At 46.0% G+C, this 16,827-nt stretch overlaps 1 protein-coding gene across 2 annotated transcripts in view; it reads left to right on the plus strand.

The window, feature by feature from the left end:
* Positions 1-16,827, plus strand: part of B4GALT4 (beta-1,4-galactosyltransferase 4) — a 34,115-nt gene extending 17,288 nt beyond the window's left edge. For both annotated transcript variants that reach the window (XM_079767097.1, XM_079767096.1), the window contains exons 3-7: positions 2,824-3,056; positions 6,398-6,585; positions 12,165-12,287; positions 14,552-14,656; positions 15,902-16,827. In XM_079767097.1, the coding sequence (XP_079623223.1) occupies positions 2,824-3,056; positions 6,398-6,585; positions 12,165-12,287; positions 14,552-14,656; positions 15,902-16,034 (782 nt within the window). In that variant the 3' untranslated portion in view covers positions 16,035-16,827. The remainder of the gene's footprint in view (positions 1-2,823; positions 3,057-6,397; positions 6,586-12,164; positions 12,288-14,551; positions 14,657-15,901) is intronic.

The following is a 16,827-nucleotide window of genomic DNA, read 5'->3' on the forward strand; positions in this document are numbered from 1 at the left end:
CCAGCCGCAAACGTCAACAGGATTTATTTATTTAGCTCACCAGTCTGTGGCGTGAGCTCAGGGTCAGTTGATGGCCCTGCTGGTGGCCCCGCTCCACGTGTCTGGGACCCTTCTGGGACAAACGGGCTGGCCTGGGTACTTCTCTGCTGGCATCTGCCGACCACAAGTGGAGAAATACAAGCCAGGCAGGCCTCCATTTGTGCCCCATCTACCAGCATCCCTTTGACCAAAAGTATGGAGTGGAGGGACGGGACTGAGTCCGTCCTTCAGTGTTGCATTTAGTGCCTATTTCTTAAATATGTTGTATGTTCCCCTTTGCTGTGTTGCCTTTCAGTTTAAATCAAGAGTAAATTGGTTTTAGTGAACAAATAATTAGAGAGAACAACCCCACTGTGATATTGTATATAACCCACAAAGGTTCGAGCACACCCCTGATTCTTTAGGACATAAATGCTGATAGTCTGTCAGGCACTCCTCTGAACTTAGATATTGTTCCCTTTTCCCAGGATGCCTTTTCCTCAATTTATGTCTGCCTGGTGGATTCCTGTTTATTCACCAAAAGTCTAGCTTAGATAACTTCTCTCCCCGAAAGGTTTCTGGGACTGCCCCACAGTTAATCCCATGCTCCCTGTGTGTCTGCCTATATTTCTGTTGTTGTGCTGACCACAGTGTGTTCATACGCTAGTCTTTCTTCCCCAGGGCACAGCGTGCGGGCAGGATGCAGGCAGGGTGAGCCCTTCCAGTCTGCAGAGCCCTGTGCCCCTCCCTGTCCTGCAGAGGTGGCTCTCTGTGTACACGAAATTAACTCTCTGTGGGGGCAGCCCGGGGCTCTTCGGAGGCTTTTTGCTCTTAACTTTACAAAAACCTGCAGACCCGCTTTCCTAATTGAATCACAGACTTGTACTGTGTTTGCATTGGCATGCTTCTCTCTACCTAGTCATGGAAAAGCCAAAATGTTACTCCGAATTCTATGAGGGAATTATTCTGCTCAGAAATTACACAAGTTGGGATAGGAAAATGAGTTACTGAAATGCAAATCTGACCGTTTTATCCTCCTTATTCAAAATCCTCACAGCATATTTAAGCCATATCTGCATTTATAAGAATAGATGGACAGCTCTGGCCTGCGTTCTCCGTGGTTAGAGCATTGGCCTGTGCACTGAAGGGTGGCAGGTTTGATTCCTGGTCAAGGGCACATACCTGGTTTACAGGCTTCATCCCTGGCCCCAGTCAGAGAGGGAGCAGGAGGCCACCAATCGATGTGTCTCTCACATTGATGTTTCTCTCTCTCTCCCGCTCCCTCCCTTCCACTCTCTCTGAAAAAATCAATGAAAAAATATCCTCAGGTGAGGATTAACAACAACAAAAATAGATGGGCTGTGACACAAAACTGAGCAAGATTTAGGATTAAGAGGGTGACATAATTAGAGATGGATGAAGGCGGGCCGGAAGGAACAAAAACTGAGGATGGTAGGGAGGCTGATAGAGGACGTGGAAGCAGGTACTGGAAGGTTAGGATCATAAAAAATTATGGCAACGAGAAAGGGAGCAAGGGGACTGGCTTACATCAGACCTGTTGCACGGGGCTCTTTCAGGGGCCAAGAAGAGAGGCGTAGCAGGTTAACTCGGATGATGGGGTTTATTAACAGGCTACACAGGAAACCATCTCAACAGCCACACCAGCATCTCCCAGAAGCTCTGTGGCCTGGCAGCTGCCAAGGAGCTTGCCTTTCTCCTTACTCCTTTTCTTAGTGTTCGTTTTTAGGGCCTCAGCGCCTTGCAGACTCTGGTCACATGCAGAGCCTTCAGCAATTACTCTCCTTAGGTGGCTGGAGACAGTCACTTGCCCTTGGTGCTGTTGGCAGAGTGTTTTAACTACTTCATGGACGCTGGAGCCTGGTCTCAGCAGCCACAGCCAGGGTCGGGGATGGCCACAGGGAGCGAGGCACCGTGACATACACAGGAAGGACCTGCAATTGTTTGGCTCAGAAGAGGAGAGCACTGCTTGCAAGCAGCTTGAGATCTTACAGCCTGACCAGTGTGTATGGAGCTGTAAGGAAGTGTGGCTCAGTTCCGTGTGCTCTGCCTCATTTCTTACCAGTCAGCACTCCCTGTTCATTCCGACCCTAGAGGAGGGTCCCTGGCTTCTGCCTGATCTTCAAAGCCTTGCCTGAGATTGGTTACCACGGAGGGCTCCTGGGTTTCATCCCACCAGGCTGCATCCGGACTCGCAGAGCAAATGCTCCATTGGGGATGTCTGCTGCAGTGGCACATGCCTGCCATCGCTGGGTTAGGGAGTGAGGCTAGTTTCTGCATCCTTGCGCTGTTTTACCTCCAGGGAGCTAGGATCGCTCCTAAGAGCCCCGGGAAGGAGTGGGAAAGGGGCTTGATCCATGAGCTCGATCCCACGGAACACGCTTGATTTTGTAAGAGGCTTCACCCTCCTTTGGAACTTGGAGAGGGAAAAGCAGATGGAGCACGTTTGAATTTAGTCTAGTCCTGCCCTCTGCTTTTCACCAGGGTCATCAGGACAGAATGCATTTCTCATTTATGGCTGCATCCCTGAGCCGAAGTTGGCTGTCCAGCCACAAGGGAATGCTCTTATATGTCACTTTCTGGCTTTTGTAGCCAAAAACCTGAGTCACATCGTTCTGCAGTTGTAGTTTATGACCAAATGAGGCTTTGAAGTAGTAATAATAAAAGCTAGCACTCATAGAGTGCCAGGCAGTGTTCTAAGTGCTTACATGTGGACTCGCTCATGCCAGCCTATCCACACGTAAGGAGAGAGCTACTGTTGTTTCTTGTGTCCTGTTTTAATTGTAGGAGGTCAGAACAAGCTCGTTTTCAAACCAGATCTTACGCTGGAAGACGTGCAGGCAGAAAACCCCAAAGTGCACAGAGGCCGGTATCACCCTGAGGAATGTAAGGCTCTACAGCGGGTTGCCATCCTCATTCCACACCGGAACCGAGAGAGACATCTGATGTACCTGCTAGAACACCTTCATCCCTTCTTGCAGAGGCAGCAGCTGGAATATGGCATCTACATCATCCACCAGGTGAGTGTGGGGACAGACCAGGGCTCTGCCTCAGATTCTCCTCTCTCTGAGGTACTTGGCCATCTGTCTATCTTGGTTAAAAGGAACATCACACTATTGTCAAAGGAGGGATCTCTCACCTGGTTCATCCTTGAAAGGAGTGAAAGAAATTCTTGTCCCAGGGTGTGGAGTGATGGAGCTAAGTGCTGGGAAACTTCACTGTCCCGTCAATAAACCTCTGGAGGAAGCCTGTTTTGTTGTGAGCCCTTCCATGTTTGCCAGTGGCTGCCCTACAGTTCCCCCTGAGATATACCTACGTTTCCCTGCGTTGGCTATACACTACACAATGAGATGTTGGAATTGTTTTGCATTAATGAGCGTGGCTACTCACTGGGGACCTAGACAGGATTTGACAGACTACTCTCTGTTAATAGCATGGAGTTCTATGAACCTCTCCACCATTCTGCCTTTAAGTTTGCCACTGTTTATTATGTAAAACACTAGAGGCCTGGTGCACGAAATTTGTGCAGGGCGGGGAGGACGCAGTTCCCTCAGCCCAGCCTGCACCCTCTCCAATTCGGGACCCCTTGGGGGATGTCTGACTGCTGGTTTAGGCCCAATCTCCATCCCTCTCACAATCCTGGACCGCTGGCTCCTAATCACTCATCTGCCTGCCTGCCTGGTTGCCCCTAACTGCCCCCCCCCCCTTGCTGGCCTGAGCACCCCTAACTGCCCCCCCGCAAGCCTGGTCGCCAGTAACTGCCCCCCCCGGCCTAGTTGCCCCTTAATGCCCCCCTGCCAGCCTAATCACCCCCAACTGCACCCCCCCCCACCAGCCTGGTTGCCCCCAACTGCCCCCCCTCTGCCGGCCTGGTCGCCCCTAACTGACGCCCCCCCCCCGCCCCCCGCTGGCCTGGTCACTCCCAACTGCCCCCCCCTGCTGGCCTGGTCGTCTCCAACTGCCCCACCCCTTGCCGGTCTGGTCACCCCTCATGGCCCCCCCATCGGCCTGGTCGCCCCATGCAGCCTGCTTGTTCAGTCGTTTGGTTGTCTCTCACTAACCCCCCTGGTGGCCTGGTCATAAGCAGCCATCTTGTGAGGGCATGAGGGTTAATTTGCATATTACCTCCTTATATAGGATGTTTAGTTTTCACTTTCTTTTTTTTCTCCTTTTTTTTGTTTCTTGATTTACTTATTTGGCTTCCAGAAGCATGATTTAGTAGGAACACAGTAAGTGTCAGTGTTTGCTGCTTTTGAAGAGTTTAGCATAAAGTGGAGTGGGTAATTAAAGATATCTTTATTTGGTATTAATGTTTATTGAAAGAAAAATAAGGCATCAACTTAAATGCCTAGCTTTTCAAAATTGCCCTGGGCCTTCCAAAAATTTCCCCTCGAATCCTTACAAATGCTAAAAATGCAAGCAGAAATTATTAATTGCATCCTTACTATTGGTTATAACCAGTAATATTTGTTTAATGAAAACTTTTGACACATCAGAGGGTATATATAGCTCTGCAGTGTATATTTTATTATAAACTGGGGCTCTTGAAAATTAATGTGTATATAAAATACCTCTATGCCTATTATTTTAGTATTTGAAACAAAATTTTACTATTATTATATTGTTTTATAATTATTTTTGCTTTTAACATTGTTAGTCACTCTGAGTTTTTTTCTCAGGACAGCTATTCCCAACATATATATTTTATAAGTAGAAAACTGTTTGCTTTGTGTTATTCTTTTCACGAGAGTACTATGCAAACTTTTGAGAGAACTGCCTATATTTTTGTTATGATAAACTGTTTATTGAGCTGGAATTTATTCTGAAGGAATTTGATCTAAACAGCCATGAAAATATTAATGCTGTGAAATCTTTTTAATGCTTTATTTCTGATCTTACTACTGGTCGAAATGTGTTCTTTTCTTACCCAGTGATGAATCCCTTCTGGGGGGTCACTGTGGGGATTAGCTTCCGGATTTTCTTACAGCGATTCCAAGAGACTTTTAAGTAGCTTAGAAATACTATCAGTAACTTTCTCTGTTTACAGGTCACAAATTCTTTTTTTTTTTTTTAACTTAAATCTTTAATTTTTTTTTTAGGTTAGTCCTTACCTGAGGATATTTTTCCATTGATTTTTAGAGAGAGTGGAAGGGAGGGGAGAAATAGAGCAACATCAATGCCAAAGAGACACATTGATTGGTTGCCTCCCACATGCTCCCCAACCAGGGCCGGGGATCAAGCCTGCAACCAAGATACATGCCTTTGACCGTAATCGAACCCAGGACCCTTTACTCCATAGGCCAACGCTCTATCCACTGAGCCAATCTGGCTAGCGCAGGCCACGAACTCTTGGTCTTTTCTAGCAAGCTACATCTCTTGGAAGCTTAGTGTAAATTGATTACATCGGATAAGACTGGGATGAGCTGAGAGCTGAACAGTGAAGCAGTGATACTTATCAGTATGACTAGTATGTAAGAAAGGTTTTGTAGTTCTACACGGAAAAAATAAAGATATACTTTAACTTTTTTGAGTTATTTTCATTTGTATTTTAAAACTATGGGACCTTCAAAGCTTGTTTGGAGGTCCTAGCAGAGGAGCGACGCTACTCATATACCCTTGACCGAAGAGAAGTCCTCTCCTCTATTGGGGAAGGTCACCCCATTTGACGAAGAAGTGTGGAGCTTTGGGAGGGTTGAGCATGGAGTGGTGAGGAAGGAAGGGGACACCCACCTAGCCAGCCAGATTAGCCAAATCAATCCTGACAATCAATGGGGTGACAGATGTCGCAGCCAGATCACCCTCACATCCATTTGGAAAAAAAAATAAAAAATGATATATATATATATATATATATATAGTATCCCTCCAAAATGTATACACACACTTTGAATAATTATAAAGGCAGTGTTTATTAAAATACATTTCATTTTCAATATTGAGCTACCAGCTGTTAAAGTGTGTATACAATTTTTTGGTCTACATATGGGTTAAAAATTATGGAAAATAATGCATAATATAAATTCACCACCTTAACTATTTGTAAGTGTACACTTCAGTAGTGTTAAGTATATTCACATTGCTCACCCTATCTCTAGAACTTTTTCATTTTGCAAAACTGAGACTCTATGCCCATTAAACGACAACTCATTTCAAGTTATGTTTTTCAGTTATGGAATTTAAGTATGTATGAAACATTAAGAAACAGACTGTCTTCTATTGTTATTGCACCTACTGTCACTTCCTCATGTCGCTAGTTGTGTGTAGCAGGAGTCATTCATACCAGCTCCTGCACCTGTACTGGAGGGGGCCCGCTGTGAAATCGTCTCAGGAGCTTTTCAGCTTTTCACTTCTCTTTCTGCAGGCTGGGAGTAAAAAGTTCAATCGAGCCAAACTCTTGAATGTGGGCTATATAGAAGCCCTCAAGGATGAAATATGGGACTGCTTTATTTTCCACGATGTGGACCTGGTGCCCGAGAATGACCTGAATCTTTACAGGTGTGAGGATCAGCCCAAGCACCTGGTGGTGGGCAGGAACAGCACTGGGTACAGGTAAGGCGGCTCTGCTCCTGGCCTGCTTGCCCTGGGGTCGCCAAGGGTGTGAGCGATGTCCTGCCCAGAGTGTCTTAGGAAAATGAGACCTAGGGAAAATGGCACATGACATATCACTTAAAGTTCAAAACGGAAATATGAGAAATCAGGTTTTTCCTTTGAGGAAAAAAGCCCTACAGCAGCCTTGACAGAGGAGCCCAAAGACGAAAGGGAAAGAACAGGAGGGAAGATAATGCAGGCATTGCAAACCAGGGCCAGCCTCACCTGCAGACCCACACACTGGAACTTTTTCAAGCTGCCCCCCACTGTGCAGAATCAAGTAACTTACCTGTCTGTCCTTGATGTCCCCCTCTTGGAGGCAACAAATGTGTGCCCCTTAGTTCAGTTCTTAGGTCTCTGTTGTGAGAATGGGACGTCTCTTTCCACACGGTGGCATCTTCCCCGAGTTCTGAGGGAGAGTAGGGAGGGGAGTATCTACTGAGCAGTCAGCTCAGGAGCCAGAACACCCAGGACAAGTTCCTTTTCTCAAAGCCACCGTGGGAAGAGCTAGGCACCCCCATTTCTGTCTTCATTCCCCATTTCTTGTGCCCCCCAGGAGAGGCATATTGCTTTTCAACCTTATTTTACACCACCTTCTATTTAAGCACAGCCTAGGGGAAATAGTGACCAAGAAAATTCTCTACGAATGAAACTGTATCTTCGCTTGTGTGTGTGCACACTTCCCTGTCAGCTTCCCCCAGAGCCTGCCATTCCCATGTGCTCATGTCTATGGTGCTCACTGTACTCCAGACCATGAGACCACTTTGAATAGGCCCGGTGCCTGCCCTCAAAGGGCTCCCTGTTGTGTGCTGGTGGGGAGACACCTACAGTGGAGTTGCATCAATTTTGCATTTAACTTTAGCAAGTTTAACTATGAGCACTTGGTAATGACTGGGGGAAGGAGGAGGAGAAAAAGCTGTGAGGGGGTGAAGATGCCATGTGCCTGAATGAGGGCAGGCGCGGTGGGGCCACAGGGCTGGGGAGGTTCTGGAAGAGAATCACGGATCTGAATCTCATTATCTGGAAGTTTTGTTTTCTGATCTCTGAGCCACCTCGGCCTTGCAGAAAGCAGTGTATCATGGCTGGGCACCGTGTATTTTCAGGAACATGTAAAACCATCTGTTCACTTGTGTATTGATACGTTTGCACTGTCTACAGCTCAGCATACCTGTATGTCAAACCCTTGACATAGATACTAAGTAAACATCTGTGGTGAGAAATTACAATTGCACAGGATTTATTTTTCCAGTGCAATACACAGGATTGTTTTAAGTGCAGGCCTTTTGTTGGAATTCTAGATTTTACGTTAAGCTGGACCACAAAAAACTGAGTTCTTGGGCATTGCTGCTGGGAATTGATTTTGAATAAAATTTCCATGTCACAATCATGGATTTCATCAAAGGCTACTCACTCTAAAAACAGCCCCTGGCCTGGCGAGTGTGGCTCAGTGGTTGAGCTTCAACCTATGAACCAGGAGCTCACGGTTTGATTCCCAGTCAGGGCACATGTCCTGGTTTGGGGCTCAATCCCCAGTAGGGGGCATGCAGGAGGCAGCTGATCAATGATTCTCTCTCATCATTGATGTTTCTCTCTCTCCCTCTCCCTTTCTGAAATCAATAAAAAAACAAAAACAAAAACAGCCCCTGTACAAATATTGCTGTTTTGACTTGCCATTGTAACTGGCCAGACATTTCTTTTGTAACTCTCAGAGAGCTTTTGTCTTTTTTTTGAGTAACTGGCAGGTTTTCCTAATGTGAATCAGGGGATTGAATGTGTCCTCCTTTTTCTTCTGGTTGCAAGAAGCTCTGAGCCAAATTCATCTCCTTTTTATTGAATTTATTGGGGTGGCATTGGTTAATTAAGTTATATAGGTTTCAGATGTATAATTCTATACTACATCATCTGTATATTGTATTATGTGTTCATCACCTCAAATCTTCTTCTACCATCATTTATCTCCCCTTTACCCTCTTCTCCATATCTTTCTTTTTAAAACTAAAAAGAATCTTTAAAAAATATATATTTTTAATTGATTTCAGAGAGGAAGGGGGAGGGAGAGATAGAAACATCAATGATGAGAGAGAATCAATCATTGATTGGCTGCCTCCTGCAGGCCCCCTTCTAGGGATTGAGCCCACAACCCAGGAATGTGTCCTGATCGGGAATCAAACTGGGACCTCCTGGTTCATAGGTTGATACTCAACCACTGAGCCACACCGGCCAAGCTGAAAAAAATCTTATTTGCAGATCTTAGTTCTAATATGTTTCCCACCTTAATCTTCTCATCTGGTTGAAGTTTTCCTCTGGTCCTGGTTTGTCATTTATATTTTTTTGCTTTGTTATATTTAAACTAGGGGCCCAGTGCATGAATTTGTGCAGCTTGAAAGGAACTGTGGGCCATGAGGCTACAGTGGGCACAGGATCGGGTCTCGGCCCATCTTACAAGCCCCCGTCTGGCCCGGGCCCCTGTCTGCCAGCAGCCCCGCTCTTGCCGCCACCGCTTCCATGTGCTGACGGCGCCAGTCCCACTCGCACCTGCTGACAGCGCGGAGCGATTAGGGCTGGTGCCAGCAGCAGGTGCGAGCAGGGCCAGTGCGATCAGCAGGTGAGAGCGGCAGTGGCTGCCCCAATCGCCCCTCAGGAGCAGGGGGAGGTGGAGAAGCCCTCAGGGGTGATCAGGCCGGTAGCTGCCTCTCGCACCTGCTGAGGGTGCTGAGTGATTGGGGCTGGCGCTGGGTGCTGGCAGCCGGTGCTGGCAGCCAGTGTGAGTGGGGCTGGTGCCAGCAGCAGGTGGGAGCGCTGGGTGTGACCATGATGTGCAGGAGCAAAGAATTTTCAGTAACCACTAGAGGCTCACTCAATAACAGTGACCAGCACCCCACCTTGGTCTGGCGCCCCCCGCTCACCTGCTCCACCATCCTGCTGTGGCTAACACCTGCCATGTTCTGCGGGTGCCCCCTGGTGGTCAGCGCATGTCATAGCAACCAGTTGTTCGGTTGTTTGGTTGTTCTGCCGTTTGGTCTGTTTGCATATTAGTCTTTTATTATATAGGATTGCCTCATCTTCTATGGCAATGGAGAAGCATGCATTAATGATGACGACCCCCCTGTCCCCGTCCCCCCCCCCCCCCCCCCCCCCCCCCCCCCGCTTACCTTTACTACTTTGGGCAAAATCCCTCCATAGCTGGCAGCTATGGTGGCAGGCAGGCAGCTAAGTGTCTGCTCCCTGATGGTAACTGTGTGTCTGCTCCCTGTCACTGCGCCACAGAACTTAAATCTATATGTCCTTTATTCATTGTCACAACAGCTGCATGAGTATGATAAGTGCAAGAAATGTTTTCACTTTACACCCATGCAGAGAGGGAGTTAAAGTAACTTGCCCCACCGGTCTCAGATTCTTGTTTCTCCCACTGACTGTGGGTCAGTGATAGAGCTCTGGACCAGCCTGTGGCAAATTTTACTGCCAAGAATCCCCTTGGCACCTGCCTGCTTTCTTCAAGGACTCTACTGTGATTGACTACATTTCCCCAATCTTAACAGCCCTTTAGGAAGAAATAAAACTGTGCCAGGGCCAATTAAATAGATAAGAAGAAAAACCAAAAGCAAAGATCAATACACACATAGACATTTGCTATCCAGGAGGCCACAGAGACATGGAGTTCTGCAGCCTCCCTTTCCGATGCTCTCCTTCTGCACTTCCCGCCACAGCTGAACCGTCTGCAGGTGCTGCTCAGCCTGCACTTTGCTCCCTGTTTCCTTTTCCTCATGGAGTCCTGGCCACCTAGAGGTGCCCCATTTGTCTACCTGTCTGCATCCTCCGGTGTGTGGCGTCTCCTTCCTCAGAATCCTGATACGCTCACCTCTGGTTAGACTATAAACCCTGAGGGCAGGGCCCAGGGATTACAGCGTTTAGCCAGCCACGTGCTCAGGGTGCACAGTGGTTTCTTCATGGATCCCTATCAGATCATCAATGCTGGTTTTCTCCTGGTGCCCCCTCCGTGGTGCTTGGCAGGTTAGGCCTGGGCCCTGCTTCCACTCTGCTCTGATGAAGCTACTGGTCTTTAGTAGTTAAGAGTCTCTTCCCAGTAAGATTCCAGTAACCATGGCAACAGGTCACTGTCCTCAATGTCTAGGGCAGTAATAGCTGCCTTCTGAGCACTTTCCTTTTGTTTATCTTAGGTTATAATTACACCATATTCTAGAATTTTAGGTTGAGGGTATATAAGTAAATCTGTTTTCATTATGGGTTAAACAGGGTCCTCCCCATTTGTAGGCAGAACGTAGAAACAAACTGTTGAACCACAAATTACCTGTTAGATGGCATGTGTCTATGTGTTTATTGATCTCTCCTTTTGGTTTTTCTTCTTATCTAGAAAATCAGAAGCATTTCATAGGTCCTAGAGCACTTTGAACCGAAGTTAATTAAAGTTAGAAATCCTCCATATATTCATATCCTTTTATTCAGTAATATCCAAGTTATTAAGCTGCTTTCATTTGCATTTCTGAATTGTTGCAGTGTTATCTTGAGAGATAACTTTATTTCTCCAATTTGCTAATTAGTCCACCAGTAATCATAAGAGTGCTGTGTGACTGGGAGGTACCTTCTGGTCCCTCTTGATCTCTTCCTTTTCCCCCTTTTCTTGTGGGTGTCCCCGTGGCTCCGCCCTCTGTCCTCTTCTCACCTGCTGCACTGTCCTTGGCAGTGCATTTCCCCTACCCCTGCCCTCCAGGTGCCACCTCTTGACAGCTTATTTCCACAGCCATATCTTTCTTTAGCCTCTCTTCTCTTTTGAACGTGGACCCCATATCCTTTTGACCACCAGGGATATCCCAGACTCCACTTATTCAAAACATAATTTACTGTCTTCCTTTCAAAACCTAATTATTGTTCTGTATACTCTGTTTCTGTGAAAGCCACTATCATCTACCTAATTGCTCAAACCAGAAACGTCATGGTTAGTTGAGGTGTATTGGGTTCTTCAGGAACAGACTCTGAGATGGAGCTTTGCATGCTGGGAGTGGAAATGTGCACGCAGCGTGTGAGCAGGAACTGTCTCCTGCTCTCTACCCCCACCCAAAACAAAGTGAGAGTAAAAATACCAGTATATTCTCTATGACACTTACTCATGCTGAACCTGGGTGCAGCTTCAGAATCCTTCTTAACCCAGTGCCCTGTAGCTACGACTACTCATTGGATTGGCAAATGGGATGAAATCTGTCATCCACATCTTATGGTATGGTGCACACTTACAGGTACTTCTGTCGACCTCTGCACACAAACATTAAACATTAACAATAACAGGTGGGTGGCACCTTGCTTAGTGAGGAGATGTGAGCACTTGTCTAGACAGGAATGGAGGCCAGACAGGCAAGGCTAGGAATGTCAGGAGGCGGGTGCCCAGCAGGACTGGATGGGTGGAGTGCATGGTCTTCAAGTTCCTAGAATGCCGGCCCCGAGACAGAGACTTCTCCAGTGTCTGTGGAGAACAAAAAGCCTTTGCGCTCATGTTCTTACCTTTTCTCTCCTCTCTTCTGCTCCAGGTTGCGTTACAACGGATATTTTGGGGGTGTTACTGCCCTAAGCCGAGAGCAATTTTTCAAGGTGAATGGATTCTCTAACAACTACTGGGGATGGGGAGGCGAAGACGATGACCTCAGACTCAGGTGAACAACAGAGACAGGTCCCCTTCACGGGGCTCTGTGGTCAGTGATGGCTCTGGAAACCTATGCGTTATAGTTCCTATAGATGCCAGTCCAGCAGGGCACGAGGCCGCAGATTTGGGCGTAAAGGATGTCAGGGGCTGAGGGAAGATGCCCAAATTGCTCTTTGACCCTGGCAGTGTGGAAATGATGGAAGGTGGCCTGCTCCTGGCTCCCGGGTGTTAGGGGCCCACAGTGTTGACGGAGGTCTCTGTGGACTTGTCCGTGAGCACTGCTTACTGAGAAGGGTCTCGCCAGTGAATGCAAAGCTGCAATTTGAGGAAAGTGGCTCGTTATAAGCCTGTGCTTTCTCTCCTGCCCAGTTCCCCGTGCCCAGAGCAGGGAGTGCCAGCAGCCTGTGGTGCTGCACACCTGAAGCCGGCCAAGAGGTCCTCTCAGTTAGGCATTAGCCAGCCCCGCATACCCCGGGAGCAGCTGCTGCCTGCCTCCCAGGCCGGTCTCCGTGCTGCTAGCATTACCCGCAGGTTCTCCTGGCCTGCTCTCTGCTCTGAGGGCTTCAGAGGGAATATATCTGACCTCTTCTCTCAGCTCTCCCTCCCCTGAGCAGGGTTTTATAGCCAGATGGCTATCAGTATCCCTACCTCCCAGAGATAAGTAATTATTCAAGAGCCTAGGGCCAGTATCTTTAAAATATATGTATTTTTATTGATTTCAGAGAGGAAGGGAGAGAGAGAGAGAGAAATAGAAACATCAATGATGAGAGAGAATCATTGATCGGCTGCCTCCTGCACGCCCCACACTGGGGGTCGAACCTACAACCCGGGCATGTGTCCTGACCGGGAATCGAACTGTGACCTCCTGGTTCACAGGTCAATGCTCAACCATTGAGCCATGCCGGTGGGCGAGGGCTAGTGTCTTTAGACTTATAATAACAAGGCCTTCTTGGCTATCAGGGGACCCCCTTTCCTCCTGCCGTTGTCTCTTGGGAAGGAACTCTGTCAGCTGGGGTTCTGAATTAATATATATGTGACTGCCAGAACTTTCCCCTTGCTTCAGCCGAAAGAAGCCAGGGCTCCCTGCTGGTCTTGTCCCCATGTGTAGGCTTAGAGTCTGGGATGTTTCTGGCAGGAGGGGAGTGGATTTCCCTGACCAAAGTCTTCATAGGAGTGGCCATGTGACGGGCAACAGCCCTTCAAGGCCTGTGTGGCCGGGGCTCATTATGAAGTAGACAGAGGGCATCCGCTAGATTCCAGGGCAAGAGTAGCAAAGGCTAGAGGTAAACGATACCCATCATCTTCCCCAAGTCTATTTTACAGCCCAGATGGGATGGGTAGTAGGATTTTGCACTGATCATGTATCATCACTGTCCCTTTTCCTGCTGCTCCTTGGCTGCAAGGTCCAGGAGAGCACCAGGTTTTGCTTTTGTTTGATAAGAACATCAGGGCCTTCAGAATGATTCTCAACCAATGCCATGGATGATTAGATGATTTTAACATAAAAGTTGGTTGCGATTTATTTACTAAATATTTTTTGGCTCACCTGTGCAGCAGTCACCACCCTTCTTTGCACTTATATATCACATTGCAGTTTGCAAAGCATGCTCCTGTGGACTCTCATTTGCGCCTGTCTGATCACCTCTGTAACACCCTTGGTATTTTATAGACAGGAAACCAAGACCTAGAACAATGAACCGACTTACCAGGATTGTAAATAACTAAGTCTAGATTTGAACCTAGGTTCTAAGGGTTTATAGCTTGTGACTTTAAAAGATCGTTACTTTGTGAAAAGGAGGAAGTGCTAAGTAAACTGGGATCCTAAGAGACTTGATTCTCCTATTCAAAAAAATTATTTTCAATTATAATTGACATACAATATTATATTAATTTAAGGTGTACAACATAGCGATTATATGCATTTATATACCTTAAATCATGATGTTTTAAAACATGTACTTTCTCAGTTGCTTTTGGAAAATGATATACTATAAATTGATACACCTCCTTTGTACCCCAAAAGTAAATGTTAAGTGTGATTTTTTTTTTAGTGTGATTTTTTTTGATGGACTTATTGCCTGAGGCCCTACATTATAAGAAAACTAGAGGCCCTGTGCACGATATTCTTTCTTTAATATGCAGATAAGCAAGCTATGTGTGACCCTGTGTGTGTGTGCACCTGTGTATAAATTTTTACAAATGATTCTGTTTAAGTGCCTAGTGGTAGGTAAGTAGACTAGCCTTTTTTTTTAACCACCTGTGTTCTTTGTCTAGGGTTGAGCTTCATAGAATGAAAATAATCCGGCCAATGCCTGATGTGGGTAAATATACAATGATCTTCCACACTAGAGACCCAGGCAATGAGGTGAACATAGGGCGGTAAGTCCTGGCTTCCGAGCCTTGCCGGCTACCTGCTTAGTCCCTTCTGTCAATATTGGACACTGCGGAATCCGATCAGATGAGCCAGTTTATTTCGTTCAAAGCTTTTTTATTGGGGTAATTTTCCAACCAACACCAGAGGATATGCTTTTATTGATTTGTAGAAAGAGGAAAGGAGAGAGCGAGAGAGAGAGAGAGAGAGAGAGAGAGAGAGAGAGAGAGAGAGAGAGACAGAGAGAGACAGAGAGAGAGAGAGAGTCACTTGCCTCCCCAACGTTCCTCGACTTAGAGATTGAATGCACAACCTGCATATGTACCCTGACCGGGAATCGAACCCACAACCTTTTTGGTGTATGGACAACACTTCAACCAACTGAGCCACCCGATCAGGGCTCCCCTAACTTTTAAAATAGCATTAAAGGGCTTTTGGCCCTTTTGTTGAAGTCTACATTTTTCTTTTTAAATCGTTCTTGTTGAAAGTCTTACATATTTCCCCCTCCCCACCCATTGACCCTTTCTAGCCTGCCTCCACCCCTCTGAAGTCTACATTTTAAAACAATATTAGTGGGCTTTTAGCCTTTTTGTTAGAATCTACCACTTTAACAAAATAAATATTTCTGTTTTCCCTTTGCTTACTAATCTCTGTCCATAGGCATGCATCTTTCTCTTTAAATAAAAAAAAATATTATTGAATAGATAAAAAAGAATACTTATAAATTATATGAAAAATCTGAAGATTCTTGATATCATGAACACTAATGGTGTCCCCCACCCAATGTATGCCTGTTACCTGTGTGGCTATCCCCATATCTGCTCCCCACTACAGGAGGCAACAATTTCCTAAAATTTTGTGATAATTATAATTATTTGTGCCATTTCTTGTTTTCCCATATATTTGTATACCTACACAAAAGAATGTTTAATTTGCATGTTTCTTAATTTTCAATAAGTGAAATCCTGCTGTATTATCTTCCCCTGACTTTATTTAGCTCAACACATTGTGCTTCTGATCTCCATCCACATTGTTACTGTAACTGACATGGGTCTCACATGGTGTCAGGCACAGGAACACATGGCTGTCATTGATGTCCATTACCTTAGGTGGGGAAAATAAACTTTTTTTTGCAGTAAGAAACCCAAGAGCTGTAATAATTTACCAAGATGCTTTTGCGAAATTCTGTGGCAAGGCAAAAAGCAATGGAAATACATGTTAAATTCTTACACATTTGTTCTTTTTATCTTTAGGATGAAGCTCTTACATCAGGTGTCACGAGTCTGGAGGACAGATGGGTTGAACAGTTGTGTTTATAAATTACTATCCGTGGATTACAATCCTTTATATGTCAACATCACGGTGGATTTCTGGTCTGGCCCATGACCCTGGATTGTCTGGTGATGTTCGGAAGAACTGGATATTTGATTGCAATAATTTTGGCCTAGAGACTTCCCCTAGTAGCACACATTTAGAACGTGCTGCAGCTGATTGTCGAGCTGAACTTTTTTCCTTTTTGTATTTTCTTAGTAGAGCTCCTGGTGAGATGGAACATAACGCAATAGTAACAAAACAGCTTTCTTAGTTGTTTTGATCACGAAGGTTAAAATATTGTAATAGATACTTGAAGGACTAAGTGTAAAAGGAAGACTCAAAAGCTATCATGCAGGCTACTTGAGAACCCTAATGGAAGGAGATTTATTTAGGTTTGAAGTGATTCATTGTGGGATAAAAGAGGCCACCAGAAATAAGATTGCTGAATGTCCCAGAGAACCAGAATTGTCCTCCCTGGAGGGAAAAAGGTACGAAGATATATTTCTGTCCTCATGTATCCTGCATGGCCATCTGTGAAGAGGCTGGTCCTGGTGAGAAGACAGTGGCAGAAGAGGGGAAAAGGTGAAGAACCAAGATGCAATGGACTTGGGAATTTACGAGGTGCCGGGAGGACAGGGCCAGATAGAGGACAGCAGCCACAGTACTGGCCGCTGCTGCTGCTAATCCTGTCACCGGCCCGGATACGCCTTCCAGTAAGACCCCTGCAGAGGACACATTATCTACTACTTTTTCAATCATTTTTGTAAAATGATTTTGTACATGTAGGGTATGAATGAGCAGTTTACAAATCACATAGTGACTAATAATACATCGAAAATACCTCTTCAGTAAAAGATAAAAAAGC

This window comes from Cnephaeus nilssonii, assembly GCF_951640355.1.
Source record: "Cnephaeus nilssonii genome assembly, chromosome: 3".
Taxonomy (NCBI): domain Eukaryota; kingdom Metazoa; phylum Chordata; class Mammalia; order Chiroptera; family Vespertilionidae; genus Cnephaeus; species Cnephaeus nilssonii.